General features: G+C 40.1%; 1 protein-coding gene across 1 annotated transcript in view; it reads right to left on the bottom strand.

Moving 5' to 3' along the window:
* Nucleotides 1-6,263: 6,263 nt before the first annotated feature.
* LOC142999633 (follistatin-related protein 5-like) overlaps nucleotides 6,264-21,354 on the bottom strand; it is a 107,788-nt gene continuing 92,697 nt past the window's right edge. The window contains exons 8-11 of the mRNA XM_076149256.1: nucleotides 20,545-20,665; nucleotides 11,249-11,410; nucleotides 9,332-9,466; nucleotides 6,264-6,295 (exon numbers count right to left, since the gene is read on the bottom strand). Of these exons, the coding sequence (XP_076005371.1) occupies nucleotides 6,264-6,295; nucleotides 9,332-9,466; nucleotides 11,249-11,410; nucleotides 20,545-20,665 (450 nt within the window). The remainder of the gene's footprint in view (nucleotides 6,296-9,331; nucleotides 9,467-11,248; nucleotides 11,411-20,544; nucleotides 20,666-21,354) is intronic.

Genomic DNA, 21,354 nt, shown 5'->3' with positions numbered 1-21,354 from the left:
TAACTATGACCTTCTCTCACATTGTTCAGCTGTCTCCAGTCTTCCGGCGCTTCTATTCCATCTTCCATTTTAAAAGCATTTTTCAGTGTGCAAACCAATCCCCACCCCAATTCACATCTGATTCTAATCTCGTCTCTATTGCCATGCTCATTCCCTCAGCTCTGGGGGACCGATGCAGAGAAAGAAATGGGAGACAAAGACTGCACGACAGCGCTCTGACGATAGTTGGGCTTAATCTTTACAGAGTTCTTTGTCGAGAGTTTCTTGTTCTAGCTTGCATACCTTTAGCTTATTAGAAGGTACACAAAGGAGCGGTGAAAATAGAGGAATGGGAGAATGAAAGCAAGGACAAAGCACAACAGAAAAGAAAAACAATACAATTTATTTGAGATGTAGCAAAAAGGGAAAACGTAGAGAATGGAAAGCAGGATTCGAGATGGGATCTTTTCCAATAGCCCACAGTATTGATGCTATTCATCACCTGGCAGAAGCACTGTGGCTGTTCTGCACATACAAGGGGCTCATACATCAACTTCGTCATCCATATAACAAAACAAGCTGGCTGCCACTTTAGGCGGTGAGTTCACTCGCTCTGGCCGTAATAACTGTGTTTCCAGTGGGCTCCGAACATCGGGAATGCCGCGTTCACCAGCCAGTTTTGACTCTGCAGTTCTTTCCCTTCAGCAAGGTTACATGAATTCAATTTGTTTTTAAAAGGACATTGCTGCTACTGGGCCAAACAGCCCGTGGTATCAAACGAAGATACGGACTGCATACTGTCCTTTTACCTCATCCATAGATTAGCAATGGATTTGCTTGGCAACACAGGTAAGCACATGTGTTAAGTAAATGTTGAATTAGAACAACAAAATATTTTATTATTTGAGAAACTGCCCATGCTGTGTGGGAAACTGCCCATGCTGTGTGAAGCTGAATGCCCCTACTGTAGCACTGGATATAATGAGGAAGCAGAACAGTAATTCTGTCTTTTGCCTGCCTTTATTTCCCATCTTCGGTCTTGTCTGCATACACAAAGAACAGCTGTGCTATCAATGCAACAAAGCACATATATTACCTATCTGTCTCTGTAGAGTCTGTCACGGAGATTTAAGATGTCCCCTCCAACACCCTTTTACATTAAAGCTTGAATTAAGATTGATGAGGACCCCCTGCTTCGGTGCTAAGCGATACCCTGTAAACCTTAACATCAACATCAGTATTTCAACATAAAAAGGCATCACCAACATTAACTCCAACTGTGCTTCCTCTAATGTTGCCTGTAATTACATTCGCCTTCAAAGACTATGCTGCGGTCAACAAAAAAAGTGGCAATATGCAGAGCATGTGGGGCCAAAATCACAGATGGAGAAGCAATGACTTCCAACTTCCTTGGCCATTTGAAGCTGCACAGACAGTAGGTTCAGAGTAAATGTTAGCTGGCCAGTCAGCAACAAAGGTCTTGCCAGTGCCTGCATTTTCAGCCATGTTGGCATCACACTGCAGCCCCATCGTGTTCACATGACTGACAGACTTTTGGCAATTTGGTCTTTTGTAAATGCAATGCAACATAGGGCTCTGGGAGAATAGACACTGGACAAACACTCTAATGGGGGAAATGAACTGTTATTGGATTTCTTGCACACACACACAAGCGTGCGCACACACACGCGCAAACATGCGCAAACACGCACACACATACACGCAGGTTTCCTAAGTTCATCAGAATCACAGTTGTTTCCCAGATGTTAATGTTTGTATTGTTTTAACATGTCTATTGATACATGATTGTCCAGTCTTTTATAGTGTATAGAAAATGAGGAAGAAGAAGTCAGTGTGGTTGTGAAGGGAAATGTTTCATTGACATCATTTACAAAGATGGTATGCTGCATATTTGTTTACACTACTTTTTTTTGTTGTTTCACATTGTTTTGACAAGGGCTGAATCTAATGAGAATTTCAATCGTCAATTCATCTGTCAACTGTTCCTCAATTAAGGGTTCAGCCTGTAAAGTATCAAAAACTAATGAAAATGTCAGTCACAATTTCCCAGAGAGCAATGTCTTGTTTTGTCTGACCAGACATTCAATTTGCAAAGATATTAAACAGAGATAAATATCATTTGCTTGATAAATTAATCAAAGAAATATCAATTACCAAAAAAGTGTATTTATTTCTTGTCAATTGACTAAGTGAGAGGCATAATAAAGCACACCTGATTCTTTGAGTGGAATTATTTTAAGCTTTTTTAGCAAAGTAATAAATACATTTTTTGTAAACATTCATTGTTTGCATAAATTTGCTGTTATTGAAAACTTAAACCTAAACTTAAAACCTGGGTTGGGAAAGGTGCTTGATAACTTGTTTTGGAATTTCAGACTTGAGACTTGGGTGCCAAGACACAAACCTTTTACTTGCAACAATGATTTCGTCCCACCTCTGTTTATAACCAAAACAATTTTCTTATCCTTTGCAATTTCCTGTGTATGATTGGAAAAAGTTATCAAACCCAAATTTGAATGCAGTTGTTAAAAAACATAGTCATTTTATAATTACTCAAAATGTCACCAAGTGATGGCAGCTTGACCTTTTGTTAAAGTAATTCCTGGGCAAAAAAACTGTGTTAGTGTCGGTACTTCAGTACTCAGCTTCTTTGTTCTGAACAGCTCACCTGGTGTTTCAGTCCCACTTATGCAAGAAGAATTTGTCTTGCAAGCCTTTAAATTTCACACATTCTTCAGCCAGCAAATTTCCATTTCGAACACATTTTGCGCTTACTTTGGCCGCTCTGTGAGTCCTTGAAAAGTTATGGTTATGTGAAATAGACTAAACCAGTGGTTCCAAAACTTTTTCTTTAGTGCCCCCCTTATAAAGATCAGAAGTTTTCCGCACCCCCCCATACGTCTCCCCCCAAATAAATCCATTTAATTTGATATTATTACATGTTATATCATATTTAATCAATAATTTTGTAAGGTCTTAGTATAAGCCATTAACTAGTTGTCCACTAGTTTCGCTTTGATATTCATGTCTTCCTGGCTCTTCTTTTATATGTTTTATATCTATTATGTTGTAATAATATGAATTTCTCTCTTCATGATTGATATTATTATTGCATTGGCGCAACTCAGAGACTTCATGATGTCACCTTAAAATGGCTTGTATTACATTTTGGATTGATAATATTTATTTCAAAGCCTTTAGCATGAAACTAAGTTGACAGACAGCAGGCTGTCGACTGTGGATGGTGTCACTGTGCGGTTAGATCTTCTGGTTGCTGACAGCGTGTCCAATGCTGCGTGAAAGCCCCCTGTGATGGTGGGGACACCTGATGGAAACATTGACGTTATTTTGGCAGAAGCTCATCCTCTCTGTTCAGAGGATATGGGGCACACAGTGTGTCAGACGACATAGAATAAAGCAGCTTAGAAAAGACTTTGCAGTAGAGTGGCGGTTCTCCTCCATGTGCCGTTGAGGCTTAGGAGGTTGGAGGGCATTTTTCCAAACAATCACTTCAGCGTCGGTTTTGGGTGATTAGATCTTCCTCCCTGACTGTATCTGTGAAATCTGCCATTTTGGTGTTTGATGGGAGCAAAAAGGCCCCAACAAACTCCTCTGACAAATGCCCGAGAAACACTGAAACGTACTTAGTATGTGAAGTAGAAAGAGGACAGCAGTGAGTGACATACAGTATAGTTTAAAGAATATACGGGGAAGTGAAGTTCCTGTTGTTTCAAGAAATGTTTTAAAAATAATCTAACTGTGTTGAGACAAACTTCAACAATGAGCTATTCTTTTTCCTTTTCTTTTCTTGTCTTTTTTCTTTCCTTTTCTCTTTAATTTAATAGTATATAGTGGTTCACATCAAGAGAAATGCATCCAAGACAAACCCATAGGACCTGAACTCTGTTGAAAGCCTTGTTTTTAATTAATATCTTATCTTAATCCAACCAGAACAGAGCAAGCTCGAGGTTAGGGCTTTAAAGCCACACTAAGAAGTACAACTTCCAGGGCAGAAAGAAGTTTTGCAAGACTCAACACAAGATGATTCTTTGTGAAAGTCCCCCAAGGAGAACTTCTTGTGATAGCTAACAATGGTCAAAATATCATACTGATGGTTGAACACTTCCTGTATTCAGCACTCATCTCTTCCTGCTACATCTTTTGCAGTATACCGGGGCATTTACAGAACACAAAAGCTAAACAGCACTGTTTCCTCTCAGTGTGAACAATGGTGCTGCACGAGGAGAGATGATCAGTACATTTCTGGCACAGTTAAGCATAGGAAAGGTTTAAAAAAGACCCTTAATTGTAAATTAAAACATTGATATTTGTATCTATACACAATATACAGGGTATTTTTGAAGTATATTGCATAGAATTTACGCCTTTCCAGCCAACAGGTGTTTAATTTCTCCCATGTGGGTAAAGGTTATACATTGTTTAATGCCCCTTTTAAATCATGAAGCACAGCATGGGGTGTAATACAGAGAAAGCAGGTTGATGGTGTAGATGGCAAAATCACAAAACAGACACCAGTGAAGGATATGGAGCATGAAGTACAGCATTATATAGAGACACAACACAGTTGAGAAAGACTAAAGTAACAAATCATCCTTCTCAGCCTCACAGATCCTCTGACACTGCAGAAATAATTGGCACACAGTGACGGGCAGATATTTATGCCAGTTTAGCAGCAGACTGTCAGAGATGGATGGAGCTCTGCCTGCTGGTGACAGACTCTGTTAAAGAGATCTCAGAATAGTGTCTGCTCAGGTTTTCCAATACAGCGAAGCGCCTGGGTAAATTTCAGAGAAAAACAATTGTGCCGGTGAAGAGGAGGTCCTGACCTTCAAGCTCCTCACTCAAAAATCCATCTCAGGGAGATCATTCATGGCTCACCCAATGAGTCGTGTTATTCAGTTCATCCCCTGTTTAATCACATACTCAGTCCTCTTGTTAGCTAGGGTTTCAAGAGGAAGGTCATAAACATAGTTATTCCTGACCCATACAAACAACAACAAAGGCTTTCCTATCCAGGATGAAACCATTACTCCGACAAAAGCTTTCAGCAGCTGCATCTGCAGGGCCAGTAACATTGATGGACCCCTCCCACCGCTCCCACAGGCTCTTCACCCCCCGGCAGAAGCTCCCAGGTGAAAATAGCTTTTTGTCCGACAGATTATGAGAATTCTCCATACCCTGCTTCCCCCTAAAACACTCCGGACACTGTCAGAGAGACTCCCTGCCTCACACATAATGCCTCCATGCCGCTACATCCCCTCCCTCTGCTGTACAGATGACCCACACTCACACTACCTTGTGTCTACTTCATGAAGATGGGGAATATTTGCATTGAACATTAGTTTTCCCTGTGCAGCACTGAATATGCAAATACAAATGCATTGGTTAATTGCACATCTATGGTACATTATGGAACTTTTAAATCTTTAAATACTGCACAACTATAACAGTAAACACAAGACCATTTTATATGCCTACATTAATATTTTGTTATGTGCTCTAGTTTTCTTATCTTTTTAAATATCTTTTTTAAATTGTTTTTGTCTTGCCACCGTAGCCCCGAGTAATACAATTTTATGGGCACCATGTAGAGTACGAGTGAAGCTTGCTGAGATGAAGAATAAAGCTCCTTGAATCCTGTAAAGTAATACAACAGTGTCTTTTTTACTTTTCTTCTAAGTCTCAAGGGTAAAAGAACAATACAACACACCCACAAGTGTTTTTACTTTTGCGATCAAAGTAAGTTGCTCTTGATTGAGAGCCACCTTGATATTGCTTCTTAGAAGTAAATGCCACCCTCATTGCTGAGCCCAAAGAATTCTGTCGATAGTGGAAGGCGGAAAAGCAGCAGGACTTAGCCTTGGGTGTGTAGGAAGACAAAACAATGACACACAAAAACATGTATTTGTTGTTTGTTTGTTTGTTGAGATCTTAGTTTGAGCTGAAACCTAGTTCCTGACATTGTTTTCATATTTCATTGTTTTGATAAATAAGATCTAGCTGTAAATATGTGTTTGATTTTAGTGTGCTGCACAACTGCACTACACTGCAATCTCGCCCAGGGACAATAGATGGAAACTACAAGGCACTCAGGATCCGATGTGTGTACAATAGCGCACATACATGTACATACGCTATTGAGACTGCAGCTGCCATTTCTGGTTAGATGAATTTTATGATCTGTCATTAGGATGTCAAGCCAAATGCTGTTCTGTGGACAGACAATGAGTGGGGCAAGGACCTCACAGGGACTTCTGGCCAGAGGGGGGGAGATCTGGATCGAAAATGGGACCACATGGTGCAATTATGTCTTTATATTCAACACATGGGTTTAAATGAGGATGTCTCAATGACGATTTTGAACATATGTTTCACAAAAGAATTGGGAGAATCCTGGATATAACAATTTATGTCTGATTTAACAGGATAGGCAGACAGTAGCAAAAGATCAATTATATTTGGCTGCTAATGTCCTGTTGTTAATGTTTGTCACTTAAGTAGCAATTTAGTTTTAGTGTGTAGGCCGTATATATTTATATTGTGACGGGTGCATCTGCAGCCAGGTCCATGTTGATGTCATAGCATGCTACCTAGCTGGATATGTAAATGAACAGAACTATCCCTGACTTCTGCCATCATGAAACTGAGAATCACTCTCGCTGCCGCTGCCATCTCACAGTTATTGTCAGTAGAAGGAGTCCACACGGGCCAGTTTACAGTCGATCAAGGTGCACGGCTCTTACGCAAAAGCCTGTGCTTGGTTTTAGGTGCTTGTGGGGCCAGTTGAGTGTTGATGGAATGAGCAGTCAAGGTCAGAGAGGGGCCATGAGCACCGAGACTCAACAGAGAAGTGAGACAGAAGATGGAAAAAGAACCTTTAGTATGAGGGAGAAAGGTGATATTAGAAGTGCAGCCTGCTCTGCTGACTCTCCCCTGGGCTCTACCAATGCAGCAGACTATCAATTTAACTCTCTTGTAGTGTATTTGTCTTTTTTGGTTGGTTTGGATTTAATCTGCTTTAATCATACTACAAATCCATCAGGTTTTTCAATACTAAATGATGACTTGTGCTGTTAATGAAAAAGCAGAGTGCTGATCCTGTCTCGGCTCCATTACTTAGTGTATGCGCAACACAGCCAGAGGTTAATGGATGTCCTGGACTGGAGTCAGTCAGTCCTCATTCTGTTGTTTCAGACAGTTCTTTCATCAGGTTAGTAGAAAAATCTCCATGAAGAATCTTCATCCAAACTCTTTCTTTAAAATCATCTCTTTATATGTGTGACATAAATTTGCATTCATTAATGCCTGTGGAAAATGTATAAATCTAATTAATTCTAAAGTAAATCCCTACATTACTTATGGGAACACTAATTGGATATACAGTTTAGCTGCATTCAGACATTAAGGAATATTGACAATCTCTGTTGTGAGTGGCTTTAATTGTAGTTGTGCTAATATTTTCGTGTTTATTCTCTTCGACCTATTCAATCAGGGGGCAGTCCGGCTATATTTTCCTCCAATAACTGCAGTAATGGAGTGTTCTGAATCTCATCTAAGCATGGAGCGGCAGCGTGTGAGGTGGTGGTGATGATCTTTAACTTTCATTTAGCTCAGATAAGAAGAGCATCCCCGTATGGCATTTACCTGTAGTGTCTGTCTTTGGGGTGTTTTCGTTATGGTTGGCTAACCAATCAAACACAAGGGTTATACATCCAACCTTACACATCCAACCTTGTCAAAAAAAAGTAATGACTCTAGTATTTTGTGAGTATCATTCTCACATGAGCAGTTTCACAGCCATAAACAAGGCTGCTCACAAATAACAATTTAAACCCTAAGACAACACGATAATTGAACGATTTCATGGATTGTGTTGAAGATAGATGGATTTAATATTGCATGATTTTTTTTTAGCAACAAAGCATATCTATCAGTCTATGTCATCTATGGGCTCTGTGATATGTGGCTTTTCGGTGCAATATGAAAAAACAAACTGACCTGCAGAGACCAAATAATTTGCTGGTGGATCGGTTCACAAAACAAACAAACAATAATATTTGATAAGTCAAGGGAGCCGTGTGGAAAATTACTACAACAAATGCTGCATACAAATAGCAGCATTCAGCATGTTTTATAGAATGAAATTCTTTTAGACACCATGACTTGTTGCAAATGCTGTTTCACTCATCTGAAGAGAGTTCTTAATGGCAAACCATTGCTATGATAGCTAGACAGCTGCGTCAGACAATTCAGTTTGAAAACCATTGGAAACAACTCAGAAAAGGCAAAAAAACAGCATTTCAAGACTTAAGATTAGATAGAATAGATTTTGGGGAGCACATGAGAGGTTCTGTGGTTAAAGGCTGCAAGCAGTTCGAGCTGTTTCCATAACTACTCCCTGAATAAAGGTGACATTTCCATAGACAAGAGGGGGTCAAATATAGCGTCAGATGTTCGGGGCAGATGATTATATCTCAAGAAGTACATGTTTGACTGTCTGCAGGCATCCCTCTAAACCGTTGTCCTGTGGGGTTGCAGTATCCAGCCCCGAGCACAGTTTTAACCTGCTGTGGAGCCTCACAAGCTTCAAAGCCGGCAAGCGGGTTCTGACCTCACTGAGCATGATCCGCTGATGCGTGACAGGACGGGTGCAGGATGTGTCATACTGAGGGGGTGACATCTACACCCACTGGCTTGGGTAGAAGGTGGGGCACAGTGCGCGCAAAGGAGTGTGATTTGACTGAAAAGCTGCTGTGTAAGCCGTTTGGGCACTGTAATTACCCACAGAACGTACAATACACTAACAGCCAGCCTGAGCCCCAAAGACAGATTCTGGCATTTGTGAAAAGGCCACAGTTAATTACTGTGTCAGCCTATTCATGGAGGAAGAAGAAGAAGAGATTGTTTGCATCTGAAATGACTTTTGAATTTGAATAAGATGGTTATTCCTGTCACAATTCTGATGTTGCACCATTGCATACTAAGCATTAATTTGAAATACCACAATAATTAATGAAACTTCTTCTCAACGATCACTGACATGAAGCAAGATATTGCTAAGAAATAAATGGAGGATGCCAGACTGAAAAAAGACTGAAAAGACATCATATATGACACATACAAAAGGGTTGATTAGTGCATGTGAGGACAGTATTGGTCATTACAGAAGAGGACAGAGAACTTGGAGAGATCCTTACTTCCCTGGCTGAGACTCTCTTATTGCATTGCAGAAAATAAACTATTAAGAAGCCTCAATAAATTGCATGGCTCCATTATCCCTTGAGTAAAAACATAAATGAAGCCAACTTACAAGTTTTGCGCGCAGAGTCTTCCACAAATAGCGAAGAGATGTCTTCGTCCATGCCAGCCTTGTTTTTGGCGATGCAGGTGTATGCGCCAGTGTCCTCAAAGTGCACGTTGCTAATGTGTACCTCGCTTCCATTAGCTTTGAGGAGCAACAAAAGGAAGAGAAAAAAAAGGTATTTTCTTTCAGACAGAGATAAAAGGCAAAGACAGTGCTACAAAATCACATTTTCACAGTTCTCTAACATGTCAGGGAGGAAAACTTCAACCTCTTTGCCTCAGAGCGTATACACACAAACTTTTTGTCTATTAATTACTATTAAAACATTGATGAGAAAAAAAAAGAAATAGCACTAATAGTCAAGAATGCCACACTAGTCTAGGGAACCTTTGCAACTATTATATGACTTCCTTTATCTTGAGATCATGAGTTTATCAATCCATTTTCATGGAATAACAAAGTAATATTCTTATTAACAATGCTTTGAGGACACAAAAGACACAAACACAGTTGGTCCATCAGTGAAGTAACTTTCTCTGTTGTGCTTTCAGATGTAATTCGTCACTTTTTATCTATGACGGTGCATCATTCGTTAGAACTGAATATAGAGATATAGCATCCTTAATACGCAGCACTCGAGTTTAATGATATTAAACTTATTTTGCCGTTACATTGTTACATTGGCCAAAAGTTCAGAAATCTCAGCAAAAGCAAATTGGAGTCTTCCAGAGCTATGTGGTATCCAACAGAAGAAGGATTACTGCCCGGAGGCAGAAGATAAACTAAGTAAATCTGTCCAACAACAACATTTGGCAACTACAACCAGACCTACAGGAAATTTCTCTTTTAACCGAAATGCAGCACTGATTGATCTTGTGCTCGCTTGGCAAGGCGTCTCTGAGACTCAGCGAAACAGCCCTTGCACACTACAGTGGGTGAGGATGTGAAAGAAATAAAGGAGAGACAAACTAAAGCCCATCAGGCATACTAGATACCACCAGACCCCTGCTGGGCAGTCACACACACACCAGTGAGTAATAAAGTGCACCATAAAGTGGACTGTGTTATACTGTATTAGGAAAAAAACTTTGAATGTGTCTCCAGTATTCTACTGCAGTCATACCTTTACTCCACAATATAGAACTCCAGAATCAGGCCAGCCAACTATCACATGACATACACGTATGTACATGATAGTAAATATTTACCTAGTTTTATAACCTATGTTTTGAAAGAAAAAGTTTGTATGTTTAATGTTGATCTGATTCTTTTATAGTGGAGACTTCCCCTGAAGTTTGTAATGAGTGGACACCTTAATGATAAGCTACAGGTACATAAGTGAAAGAGGTCCAACACAGCAGGTGGTACTTGCCCTGCCATTATCCATCACACTTTTAAATGCAGATTTTGCTGTGATAAAGGCAGCATCCACACTGGGTTTACGTCCGGCATGGTACCAATAACGCTCTTCACTGCAGTTTTTTAGGGTATCATTAGAAACGGTCGGTTGATGAAGTACCTGTAGCCATCACAATCTATCTGCTCCTCCTGCACACCATCGCGAGGGATACAGAGACTTCGAGACTTTAATCAATGACTTTAACCTTCCAACAAAGCACCAGGATACAACAAACAGATACATCACCTTCTGTCCCTTTTACAAAAGCTTGGAACAATACTTTATAACTAAACAATTTAGCTTATAGAAGAATATGGAGCGTGCTGTATTGCCAGCAGTTATATGATCGGCAATTCATCAGGGTATCAACAGAAATGTCTTTTTGTTCGGACAAGACAATGACACAATTAACTTGTTATCAAATATAACTTATTAAAGCAATTACAGCTGTTTTTGTCTTCTGTCAGTGGTTATAGCTGTATATACACTGAACAGAGGACATGGTGGCTGTGATTGCTCTCTACCTTGCAGTGTGAGCTGCTTCGACAGCTTGGTCGTGATGTCCATGCCGTTTTTCAGCCAGGCCAGCTGCGGGTTTGGGATGCCCTCTGCGTGGCAGCGCAGGCTGGCCGTGACACCCGGCTCCCTGGCTTGGCTCTCCGGGTATACACGGATGACTGGAGGAACTGGATTATAATAAGGAGCAGAGAGAGAAAGAGACAAATAGAAAAATGAATAAAAATGCACACTATTTCTTAAATTCATGACCCCTGAGAATGGAGGAAACATAATTGTATGAGTTTTTTTTTACAGAAGATGCCAAGTCCTAACTTATGGCTTGGCATTAGCATCCACTATCAATAACATCAACAATATTTCCAGCACTGCAGAATGTCTTTAGATAAAGTTAGTGTGCTCTGAGAGGCCAAACAAATCAAATCGATAAATAAGGCAGGGACCTCTGTTCGGACATTATTGATCTAACTTGGTAGACATTGATTTTATGTAACCTTTGTCAGAGAGAAGACGAGGGGATAGAAGCAGAGAAAACGAAATGCATGAAGAAAGAGGAAAAAGATAAATATCACTCTGTTCCAAAGAATTCCAAATGCTGATTTAACACATTCTTAAACGATGAGCTACTGTAATACTGGAGTTTTTACTTCTTAACTCCACCCTGAAGCAAAAACAGAAAGCAAAGTCTCTCAAAAACATCTACGTATTTCCAAAAAACATAAATCAACATAAATCAATAAAACACACACAAATAGAATAATAATATGCATTTATGCATTGACTTAGAATGTGCCACGGCTTTTGCTCAGCACCTGGGGGCTAACTTGTTAGAGTCTGGCTCCACAAAACATGGGAAATATCAAAAGAATGAATTTAAATAATCCTTTAAAGAAAGATGCCTCTACAGAAGGAGGATTAAAAAGATAAAACCTTTCCAAAGCTCCTCTCTCTGAGGATTCCATGCCACAAAATTGGCAACTGCAACTTGAACAATGACAACGAAGTGTAGGTTTACGAAGGGATCGTATAAAAGCAGTATCGGTTTCATTCTACAGCAGTGTGTCACAATAAATGTAACAACATAGTAGCTGTTTTTTTTCCAGTCGGGGCATTAAACCTCTCTATCTTTTCCTGTTGTTTTGAACAATCCCTCACAGTCACCTTGGCCCAAATTCCACTTTGTGAAACTGACTTCAGAGACAGCAGAGGTGCCAAGATGGAGAGGTTGAGTGACTCCTGGCAGAGACAAGAGAAGGCAGACACGCTGGAATAACTGTTTCCTGTGGGCGACTGGGTTTTAGGGAAGCCTGGACTCAGCCAGGTGAGCAGAGGCCTGACTGACTGCCATAGCCATCTGTTAAACAGGGCACTCCCGGGCTTTGGCGCCATGGCACCCTGGCTGCCAACACGGAATCCACTGAGGGTCACCGAGGGCTCTTATGGCACCCGGGTTACTTCCCCAATCACGGTCACGGAGACACTCCAGATCCGCTGATGCTCCTTAGCAGTAACAAGATTTATTCAATGGAGCCTGGGGGGACGATTACAACATTTTTTTTTTCTAGAGAGCTGACCGGAGATTGTAATCCACGCTAAATGTCCCCTCACACATATTTGTTGTGACATGTTGCTACTGTAAATCACGTTGTGCTTTGTTTGGTGCTTCAACTCAGTTGGAGGCAAATGTATACAATGCTGCCTAATTATGCAGCAATAACTTGGATCCCATATGCTAGATATTATACACAATGTGGAATAAAGCTATGATAAATCTATGTTTCATCATGTGTAATAATGAGTTGAGGACAATTAACTGCAAATCCATGTCAAATTACTAGTAGCAAATCCAAATAGAACAGTGTAGATTAGAGATACATGGGCTACTCTGATTGGTTAACAGATTTATCAGTGCTGTGATCTTATCTAGTTTCTAAGAAAAGGAGGTGTGTGTATACTTGTGCGTGTGTGTGTGTGTGTGTGTGTGTGTGTGTGTGTGTGTGTGTGTGGAGGGGTCAGCGACAGGGCCATGGCATGTACGTAGCTTAGTTGCTGGTCCACTGGCACAACAACAAATTAATCAACAGGCGTTTAGTGCAAGCAATGGATCGACCAGGTACCCTTGAGCACCGCATTAACATACAGCTCAAGCAGTCTTGGAAAATAACATTTATTAATTAATGTTTGGGAAATGAAAACTTCCACCAGACGCTCCCACAGAAGACTTTATCGTCTGTATTCAGGTCTGATAGTCACACACTCAAGCTTTGCTTGAGCTAAAACTACAGAGTGCACACATACTCTCCAGACCAATTGGAAATATAGATATTGAGATGTTTCCTTGGCTTCCAAGAACGATGTAGAGAACAATATCAAATATGGCTCTCTCGCAGCTTTTTCAGTAAATAGCTTCAGTGATTTAGGAAGATGGAGCCGGTTGCTTCTCTGTGATCCAGTCAGAGCGGAAAAACAGCACCGCAGGGGCCAGACGGGTTACAGTAAAGTGTAGGTGAAGTGTGAACGTGCACCTGTAATTGAAAGTTAGTCTTTTCAGTGCTGAAAACATTTACACAAGATGTTGGCTCTGTAAAAGCAGAGTTTGCAGTTTGAGCCATACACTGTTTTCATTCACCTCAGCATCTGTGATGGGCTCCACGCCTGCCAAATCACCCAAGCTAGCAAGGTGTCTCTGCAGATATCCACAGTAATTGTAAAGGGCATAATTATGCGCTATTAGTAACTATGCAACATCTGATTTTGTGTATTGGAAAACATGAAAACATTGCTCAACATGAAATTATACATTTGCATGAAAATCACTGATAAATGGCAACACCTCTGTGATTGCGTTGCCAAGTGCTGAGATTTATGCCCTCCATAAGTCACCTATTCACATTTTCAACTGCTCATGGATCATTTCTTGCTGCATTCTCCAGCCAAAAGCAAATGAAAAAGGTAACGTTATAACAGCATTTTGTGTTGATCTATTGCCTCTCATATGTTTTTCTGGCAGGTCTCCGTGCTGTCTTGCTTGTCTCGACTTTTTGTCTTTAAGTTACAGGCCACCGTTACTCATGGGGACCAGAGGGCTGTGCAGCCGTGCTTGAGACTTGTGGAGGGGGAGATAAGTTCTATCAATGTTCCTGCAATTCCCGTTGGATGCCATTAAAGGTCGATAAAGGTCATTGCTTTGTATGAAGCCTGTTACTTGAGGAAAAAGGCACATGTCAATGTTCAACCGAATTCCCTGTGTGATTATGTCACTCCTATGTGAAAGTCCATCCTGAGACGATTTCTGTTACGGCCCTGCCTCATCAATAACAAAGGCCAGTAGAGGTCATATATCATCTCATCCCCCCCAAAGATACTGTACAACAAGCTTACAAAAGACCAAGTCTTGAGTAGAGAGATGGAAGGACGTGGAATTATTTTTCAAACTATTTATCAGGGGAAATAGGATAAATTATGTTTATCTCAATAACCTGTTGAGAGCACAACTTGTCACTAACAACATTGGCTGTGTCCTTGTGTCCATATCCGTATATTTTAAAATAATCGTGCTGGAAGCATCTCCTAACCCGTTGGGCATTTTCCTTATTGCTATTTTTGTCTGCGGAAATCAATAAGTAGCAAAACATAAACATTCTTTGCCCTATTAAAATGCATGTCTTCTCCCGCGATCAATGATTAAATCTTCATACTACACACGATTATTACACATATGTTGTAAAACATAAAGAAATTCAATCGTTTCCACCATGACGACCTGCGTTCCCCTCAAAACAAGAAAGTGTCTCTTCTGCTTTCTGCGAATATCTTACTCACCAATGTGCTTTTGTGAACTCAATTCCTGTGAAAATACGTATATCCTTTTGCCTGAACAGACTTGAAAATGATAGGAATTTGTCGCTCGGTGGGATTTTTCTACTCAAAAACAAGATTCCGAGACAAGATAGGATAGAAGCAGTATTCTGATATATTTCTGAAAGTGTCAGGAGAGTCACTGCCAGGAGAATGCGACACAGCAGGGCTGACAGCTCCATCATAAAGCTCCCCAGCCGGTCGTCAATCACTCAGCAAGGCTCCCATCGGCCACGGAGCTCCAGAAGATGAGCATGCATACAAACACACAACACACACGCACACACATACGCACACAAACACGCACACACGGATCATGGCAGGAGACCATTTCGACATCCCACTGCTGGGCGATTTTCAGCTGAGCCTGGCAGACGTGTTACAACTCTTCAATGTGTAAGAACCGTCCCAGGCCCAGTGATGGATACAAGTGTCATGGCCAAGGTGGAGTGATCCCATCCAGTGTTTATCATTTACAGTTAGACAACCTAATTGATCTGACTTCATAAATGAAAGGGTTAAATGCTGATCATTAAGATTCAATCATCTGAGCCTGTCTTAGATAATTAATTTGTTAAATTGTTTGAAAGAGAATTCTCTCTTCAGGTACTAGGAATCATTCATTAAGCATCGAAGACACACTGTTGTTTTAGACTAAGTTTGAGTTTCGTTCAGGGCCTGAGGGGCAAACATGTCCTGTCAGCTCAGAGGTCTCTACCATCCCTGTGTGTCTGACTCAAATACATCCATTAAGTTTCCCTGATGCTTGCCCCAGTCGGTATAACTATGCTGATGATTAGCCTTGACTCAAATCAGAGATTGTCGTGCATTTGGCTCCGTACAACTCAATCTGAATGAGATCACGGAAACAACAAGTCCCTTGAAACTACTAGAGTAACTGCTGAGAGAATAATCAGTGATAGATCAATGTTCGCAATGGCCAATTTATTTTCTTGGTAACTTAAGCAGCCAATTACAATATAATCACGTACAGCAATGTGGAGATTACACAAAGTGTAGCTGTGATCATCTCATGACCTGCAAGTATTATGGATGTGCTCATCACATGATGGGTCACTCCATCCTGATATCATCTTGATTCTGTGCTGATGGTATCTGAGATAATTTTGCCAGTCGCTCTGAAATCACTTATATCTCACATAGGAACAATCAGAAAAGAGTCTAAAATCTCGAAGAATCTATTGAGCCCTCAAGAATCAGATAATTCCCTGCACATATCCGGTCACCAGGAGGGGTAATTTAACAGCCCCAGCAATGGTGAAGGAATTGCATCAGTGGTAGTAAGCATGGACCCTTCATTCAGAACTTATGACTGCTGCTAAAAGACATCACAATGAAACCCATTGGATTGTGGGAATTGACCATTGCTCTCCCGCCTCTGACATATATTCATAAACATGAACCTGTGCCTTCTCTATCACATTCACACACAAAAAGAGACACGCAACAAATATCTACACACTTGTCGATGATGAAAGCTTTCCCTCTCGGTGGTGATTCCACTCTCACCAGGAGCTCCGTCCAGAGTCATTCCAGTTTAGAGAGCAGTTGTTGAGTTTTTGCATGGCCTGATTACAAAGAATTACTTTAGCGATGAAAAGTCCCACTGATTTTCAAGGTTAAAACAGATGTATATAAAGCCTCAAAACTGCTGGTGCTGTAATGAAAAAGATCTGGGACAGCAGAACTTAAAAAGCTTAGTGGGACTCTGGGGAACACAGCTTTGAGTTGTTTGTTTGTACTTGTTTATATGAAAATGAAGACAATTTAGGGTAGAGATTACCACCAGCCGAAGGAAAAGAGTCAAGTAACAGATATCAATACTATTCATTACTATTTCTATGTATAACTATGGAAACGACACCGCTGTAATGACACGTAAAGTAAATATTCTTGCACCACCACTAATTTTAAGTTGAGTTATGAGTCCTGAAATGCTGAGATACGAGTGTTAACTGCCAACATAATTTTCCAATTTGTTTAGTAGCATTTGTAACATGGACGAATGTATTAAACAAAACACAATGTATCTAGAAAAAAGGATCTTGGTCAAACTGGAATCTAAATAAGATTTGAATGTCATTAAAGAATAAAGATAGTAATAAGCCCTTTCAGGACGTGATGGTTATGTGTCACAGCGATCACTATGGCATATTATATTCTGCTGCGACAATTACTGTAAATGTATACCACTTAAGTACGTAACTGTCATTTATGTAGTAGTGTGTAGTTCATTATCTTAAATAACAGGAAATCTACATATAATGAAAAACCTGATATATCTTCAGTAGCACTTTGAAGTAGGGCTGCACCCAACGATTATTTTTTAAACGATTTATCTACAGATTATTTTGTTTCGATTAGTCGATTAATCTATAGATGAAATTTATTACGCAATATAGCAATTATTTCCCAAAAAATAAATATCAAACTTATCTCATTAATATTTCAATATTTTCTTCAATCATCTTCTCTTGATACCAAACAAATAACTAACCCTTTTTACGTCGTCGGGTAGTCGGTTTATGTCAACGCGTCACCCCACCCCTACTTTGAAGGAGACATTAATGCTTCCTCTCATTGAACCAGGAGTTTGTTCCCAGTGAGAGAAACCCAAAAGGTCCTGACCTGCTCTGACAGCTTTGGTACTTTACTTTACTGTAACATGCTGACATCATCATAAAACATCAGAATTTACCTGCCTTCACACCTGGTTAGATACAAAGCTAATGAGTGTTTGACACAGCTTCTGTTTGCTTTTTAGCAGCCTTAAACAGACAGCAAGTTTTACTCAGCGTGCATGGTGCTGCTGCATCAAGAGAGACTAGAAGTTAACACAGTGGTTGCAAATTGATATCCTTGCAGAGGTTTCAAAATAGACCTACATACTGAAGACAAAAGTGAATAAAACGAATATATATGATCTCTTTAATGATATTTGTTTCTTGCAGTGTTGAGCACTTTTCAAACTCTCTCATAACCAGGAATTAGATGACAGTGACAAAGAGTCCTGCGTGTAAACTGCAGATACTGCATTTGTAATATTTCAAAATAAGTTTTGTAAGATGAATGTTGGCTGGGGATGATGCAGCTGTAATTTACAAATAAAAATGTTTTAGAACAGTTCTTCAACATCTTAGCCACAGAACTGCTTGGAATATTTGCGAATTCAAGCCGGCTTTCATTAATTTAGCCCAAACAACCATTTCTTTTCTGCTAAAGTGGCTCAGAGAGTGGACCAACTTTGCAGCCACGGTACAAATTAGATGCAACTTTATTGATTCCTGTGGGTAAAACGAGGTCACTGCAGCAGATAAAAACAGAGCAAAAAAAGCCCAGGACAGATAAGAAATAATCACAACAAAAAGAACATCTTGAAGATAATAGTCTACACTGAAGATAACATAACAGCATCTTCATCAGGCTGGGGCAGACAATACAAAGGCAAAATCTATTCATTGAAACGGACAATAGTAGAAATGCATGTGTGAAGCCAAGTCAAAGGTCCTCTTCAGGTTGACACAAGTATATGTACATAAACAATCAAAGCACTAAGATTAAGCAACTTGATTTTTCAACAATGATTTTTGCACTGCACATTGCCTACAGTCAAGAGACCGAACAACTCTCTTCCTTTCACAGTTTCTCTTCCTTTCACACAGTTTCTAGTCTAAATGTCAGAAGCAATTGTTCTCTGAGCAAAACTGCAAACACTGTACATCGTGGTCATCCTTATTTGACCGCACAGCCTTAAGACAGCATACTATCTACTATCTACTACTACTACTACTACTACTACTACTATCTGCCATAATTTCCTACAATCAATCTGTCTTTCTGTGTCAGCTCTGCTTTAACTGAATTTTTGAAAAATGTCTGCGGCTGTGGTGGGAGATAGCAGCTCCTGGGAGACCTCGCGCCGGCTAAACGCATGGAATTTATAGTTTGCAGTAAAAGGTCACTGGGAAGTTTCAGCAATAATTATGTCCAAAAGTCACCCGTCTCATTAGATTTACTGCTTCCATAAACAGGGTATTTGGTATAATAAGACCAGCAGGTTTGTCAAAGCACAATAAGTACAGCATTTATAATTCATTAGAGCAATAATTAAGGGGGAATGATAATGAAGTGCCTGGAAGTGTCTAGGGAGAGAAGGTATTAAGATTGTTTGCCAGTGATGAGATTGCCACACAAGCTATCTGTTTGTTTTTTTCTTGTTTAGCTCATTATGGCCCATATTGACCTTTTTAACCTCAGGGAATAAACAGGCTAATTCACACCGACTTGATCTAATTCCAGCCTCCCTACTCTTGTCCTTCACCACACTAAAGGGAATTAGCAGGGAGTGAAAGTGGGCTATAAAACACTCTAACAGGGAGCCGGCGTCGATGCTGACTTAGAATTATTCACTACCCATAAACAGAAGCCTACTTGCAAGGCTCTGAGTGCCACAAGAGCCTTTCACCTTCATTGTACTTGGGTGGTGACCGAAGCCTCAGCAGATCTCAAAATCCTGCTAAGTAAACTTTGTCGGAAAAGTTTGGATTAGTTTGAGTATTATTCTCCCTCTGTCCCCTGCGACTGGCAAACTTATCAATTCAATTCATCAATCCACACCTCGACACGCTTGTGCATAATTTCACACAGCTGTGCGCAGTGCGTCCTGTTTGTTGCGTTATTTAATATTTAGTATCTGCTGTGGCACCAGCTGATAGATGCTGTGGAACTGGTCCAGCATTTAGCTCACAATCATTAATCCTTACATAAAGCTCCTGCCACAAAAACATAGATGTTTTCTTTCAAGTGTTAAGTTATGTTGAGTAAATAGGGAAGGGATAATGTAGCTGGTCAGCAGGTTATAACATTTGAGTTTCCTCATTTCATATTCGTTTATTGGCTTTGGCTCAACTTATCTGTTTCTGTTCCTTTGTAACATACCTCAGGCCATTAAGTTTGTATCTGATTTATTGAAATTTATAAACAAAGAGCACCATTACCGCTATAAACTGCTTCATTCTACACTAATGTGGCATTGCTGTCTTATTCCCTGGATTCATGGCAATCTGCATGCCTAGATACACAACAGAAAAACATTTTTTTGTGATTTTAATGAACAAGGATTTTAAGGATTTCTCTTGAATCGGACAGAGAACAATGATGATAACTTTACAAGCACAACCCAAATATGAAAATATTCACAACAAGAGCTAATCTATCTGTTGCCACATTACCACTCAAGTCTGCTGATGGATTTCAAAACACAGCAGTCATTTCCAAAATTCTCCTCACCAAAAGATAACTGAGGAGAGATTTGAAGTTGATGCCTTAGCAATTGCAAAAGTGGCCTGGCGCCGTATCTCAGCTAAACCTCGCTGTGACATTATCGCAGCACAAAATGCAGTGTATGAACTTGCAGAGCTCTTACCGTTCACTTGGAGGGTGTGTGTCTGTGACAGTTTCTCATAGCCATCAGCATGACAAGTGTAGTTGCCCATGTGGGTCGTGGTCACCTTGGTAATGTACAAGGAGCCATCATCCCCAAAGTCCTGGAGAGAGAGAGAGAGAGAGAGAGAGAGAGAGAGAGAGAGAGAGAGAGAGAGAGAGAGAGAGAGAGAGAGAGAGAGAGAGAGAGAGAGATTTGTAAATGCCTTAAAGAAGCACTGTGGGCAATCTGGTTGCAGCAGTGATGGTGTGAAGGCGTTTGATGCTGGAAATGAGATACCTAAATGGAAACACAACTAGTCTGTGGTGTGCAGATGAGAAAATAAGTGTTTCATAGCCAGAATAGGAAATGAAAAACAAAACAATTGCCCGAAAAAGCCACACTTTTGATGTCAGAAACACATTATTGCTGCAATCACATTCAGGAAATATATTTTTTCTGGTACATGTCACATTTCAAATCCGAACAAATTAATGTGATGTGAAGCAGACTATAGCTACTTTTGATTAGTGACAGTGTAAGCAGTTTTCTAAATAAAAACAGAAACTCAGTTATGGTAATGGATACATATTCAATCGAAACAAATTCAGCTTATTATTCCATAGGATATTGAATATTTGTCTCCGAAAGGGCCAAAGTTAGACGTGTTCTCTTTAGTTTAACATGCATTTCACATAAATCCACAAAACACCTTTCACAGTCGTTCTCCAATGGCCTGATTGCAGCAAACCAAATCTGCAATTAAACTAAAATAATTTATGTTGTGATTTTGGTAGGAGTTAACTGAAATGT

This window comes from Genypterus blacodes, unplaced genomic scaffold, assembly GCF_046128005.1.
Source record: "Genypterus blacodes isolate CSIRO-AG114 ecotype Tasmania unplaced genomic scaffold, CSIRO-AGI_Gbla_v1 ptg000044l_1, whole genome shotgun sequence".
Lineage (NCBI taxonomy): Eukaryota > Metazoa > Chordata > Actinopteri > Ophidiiformes > Ophidiidae > Genypterus > Genypterus blacodes.
Note: the sequence above shows the minus strand (reverse complement) of the source record. Positions and strands in the feature narration are given on the sequence as shown.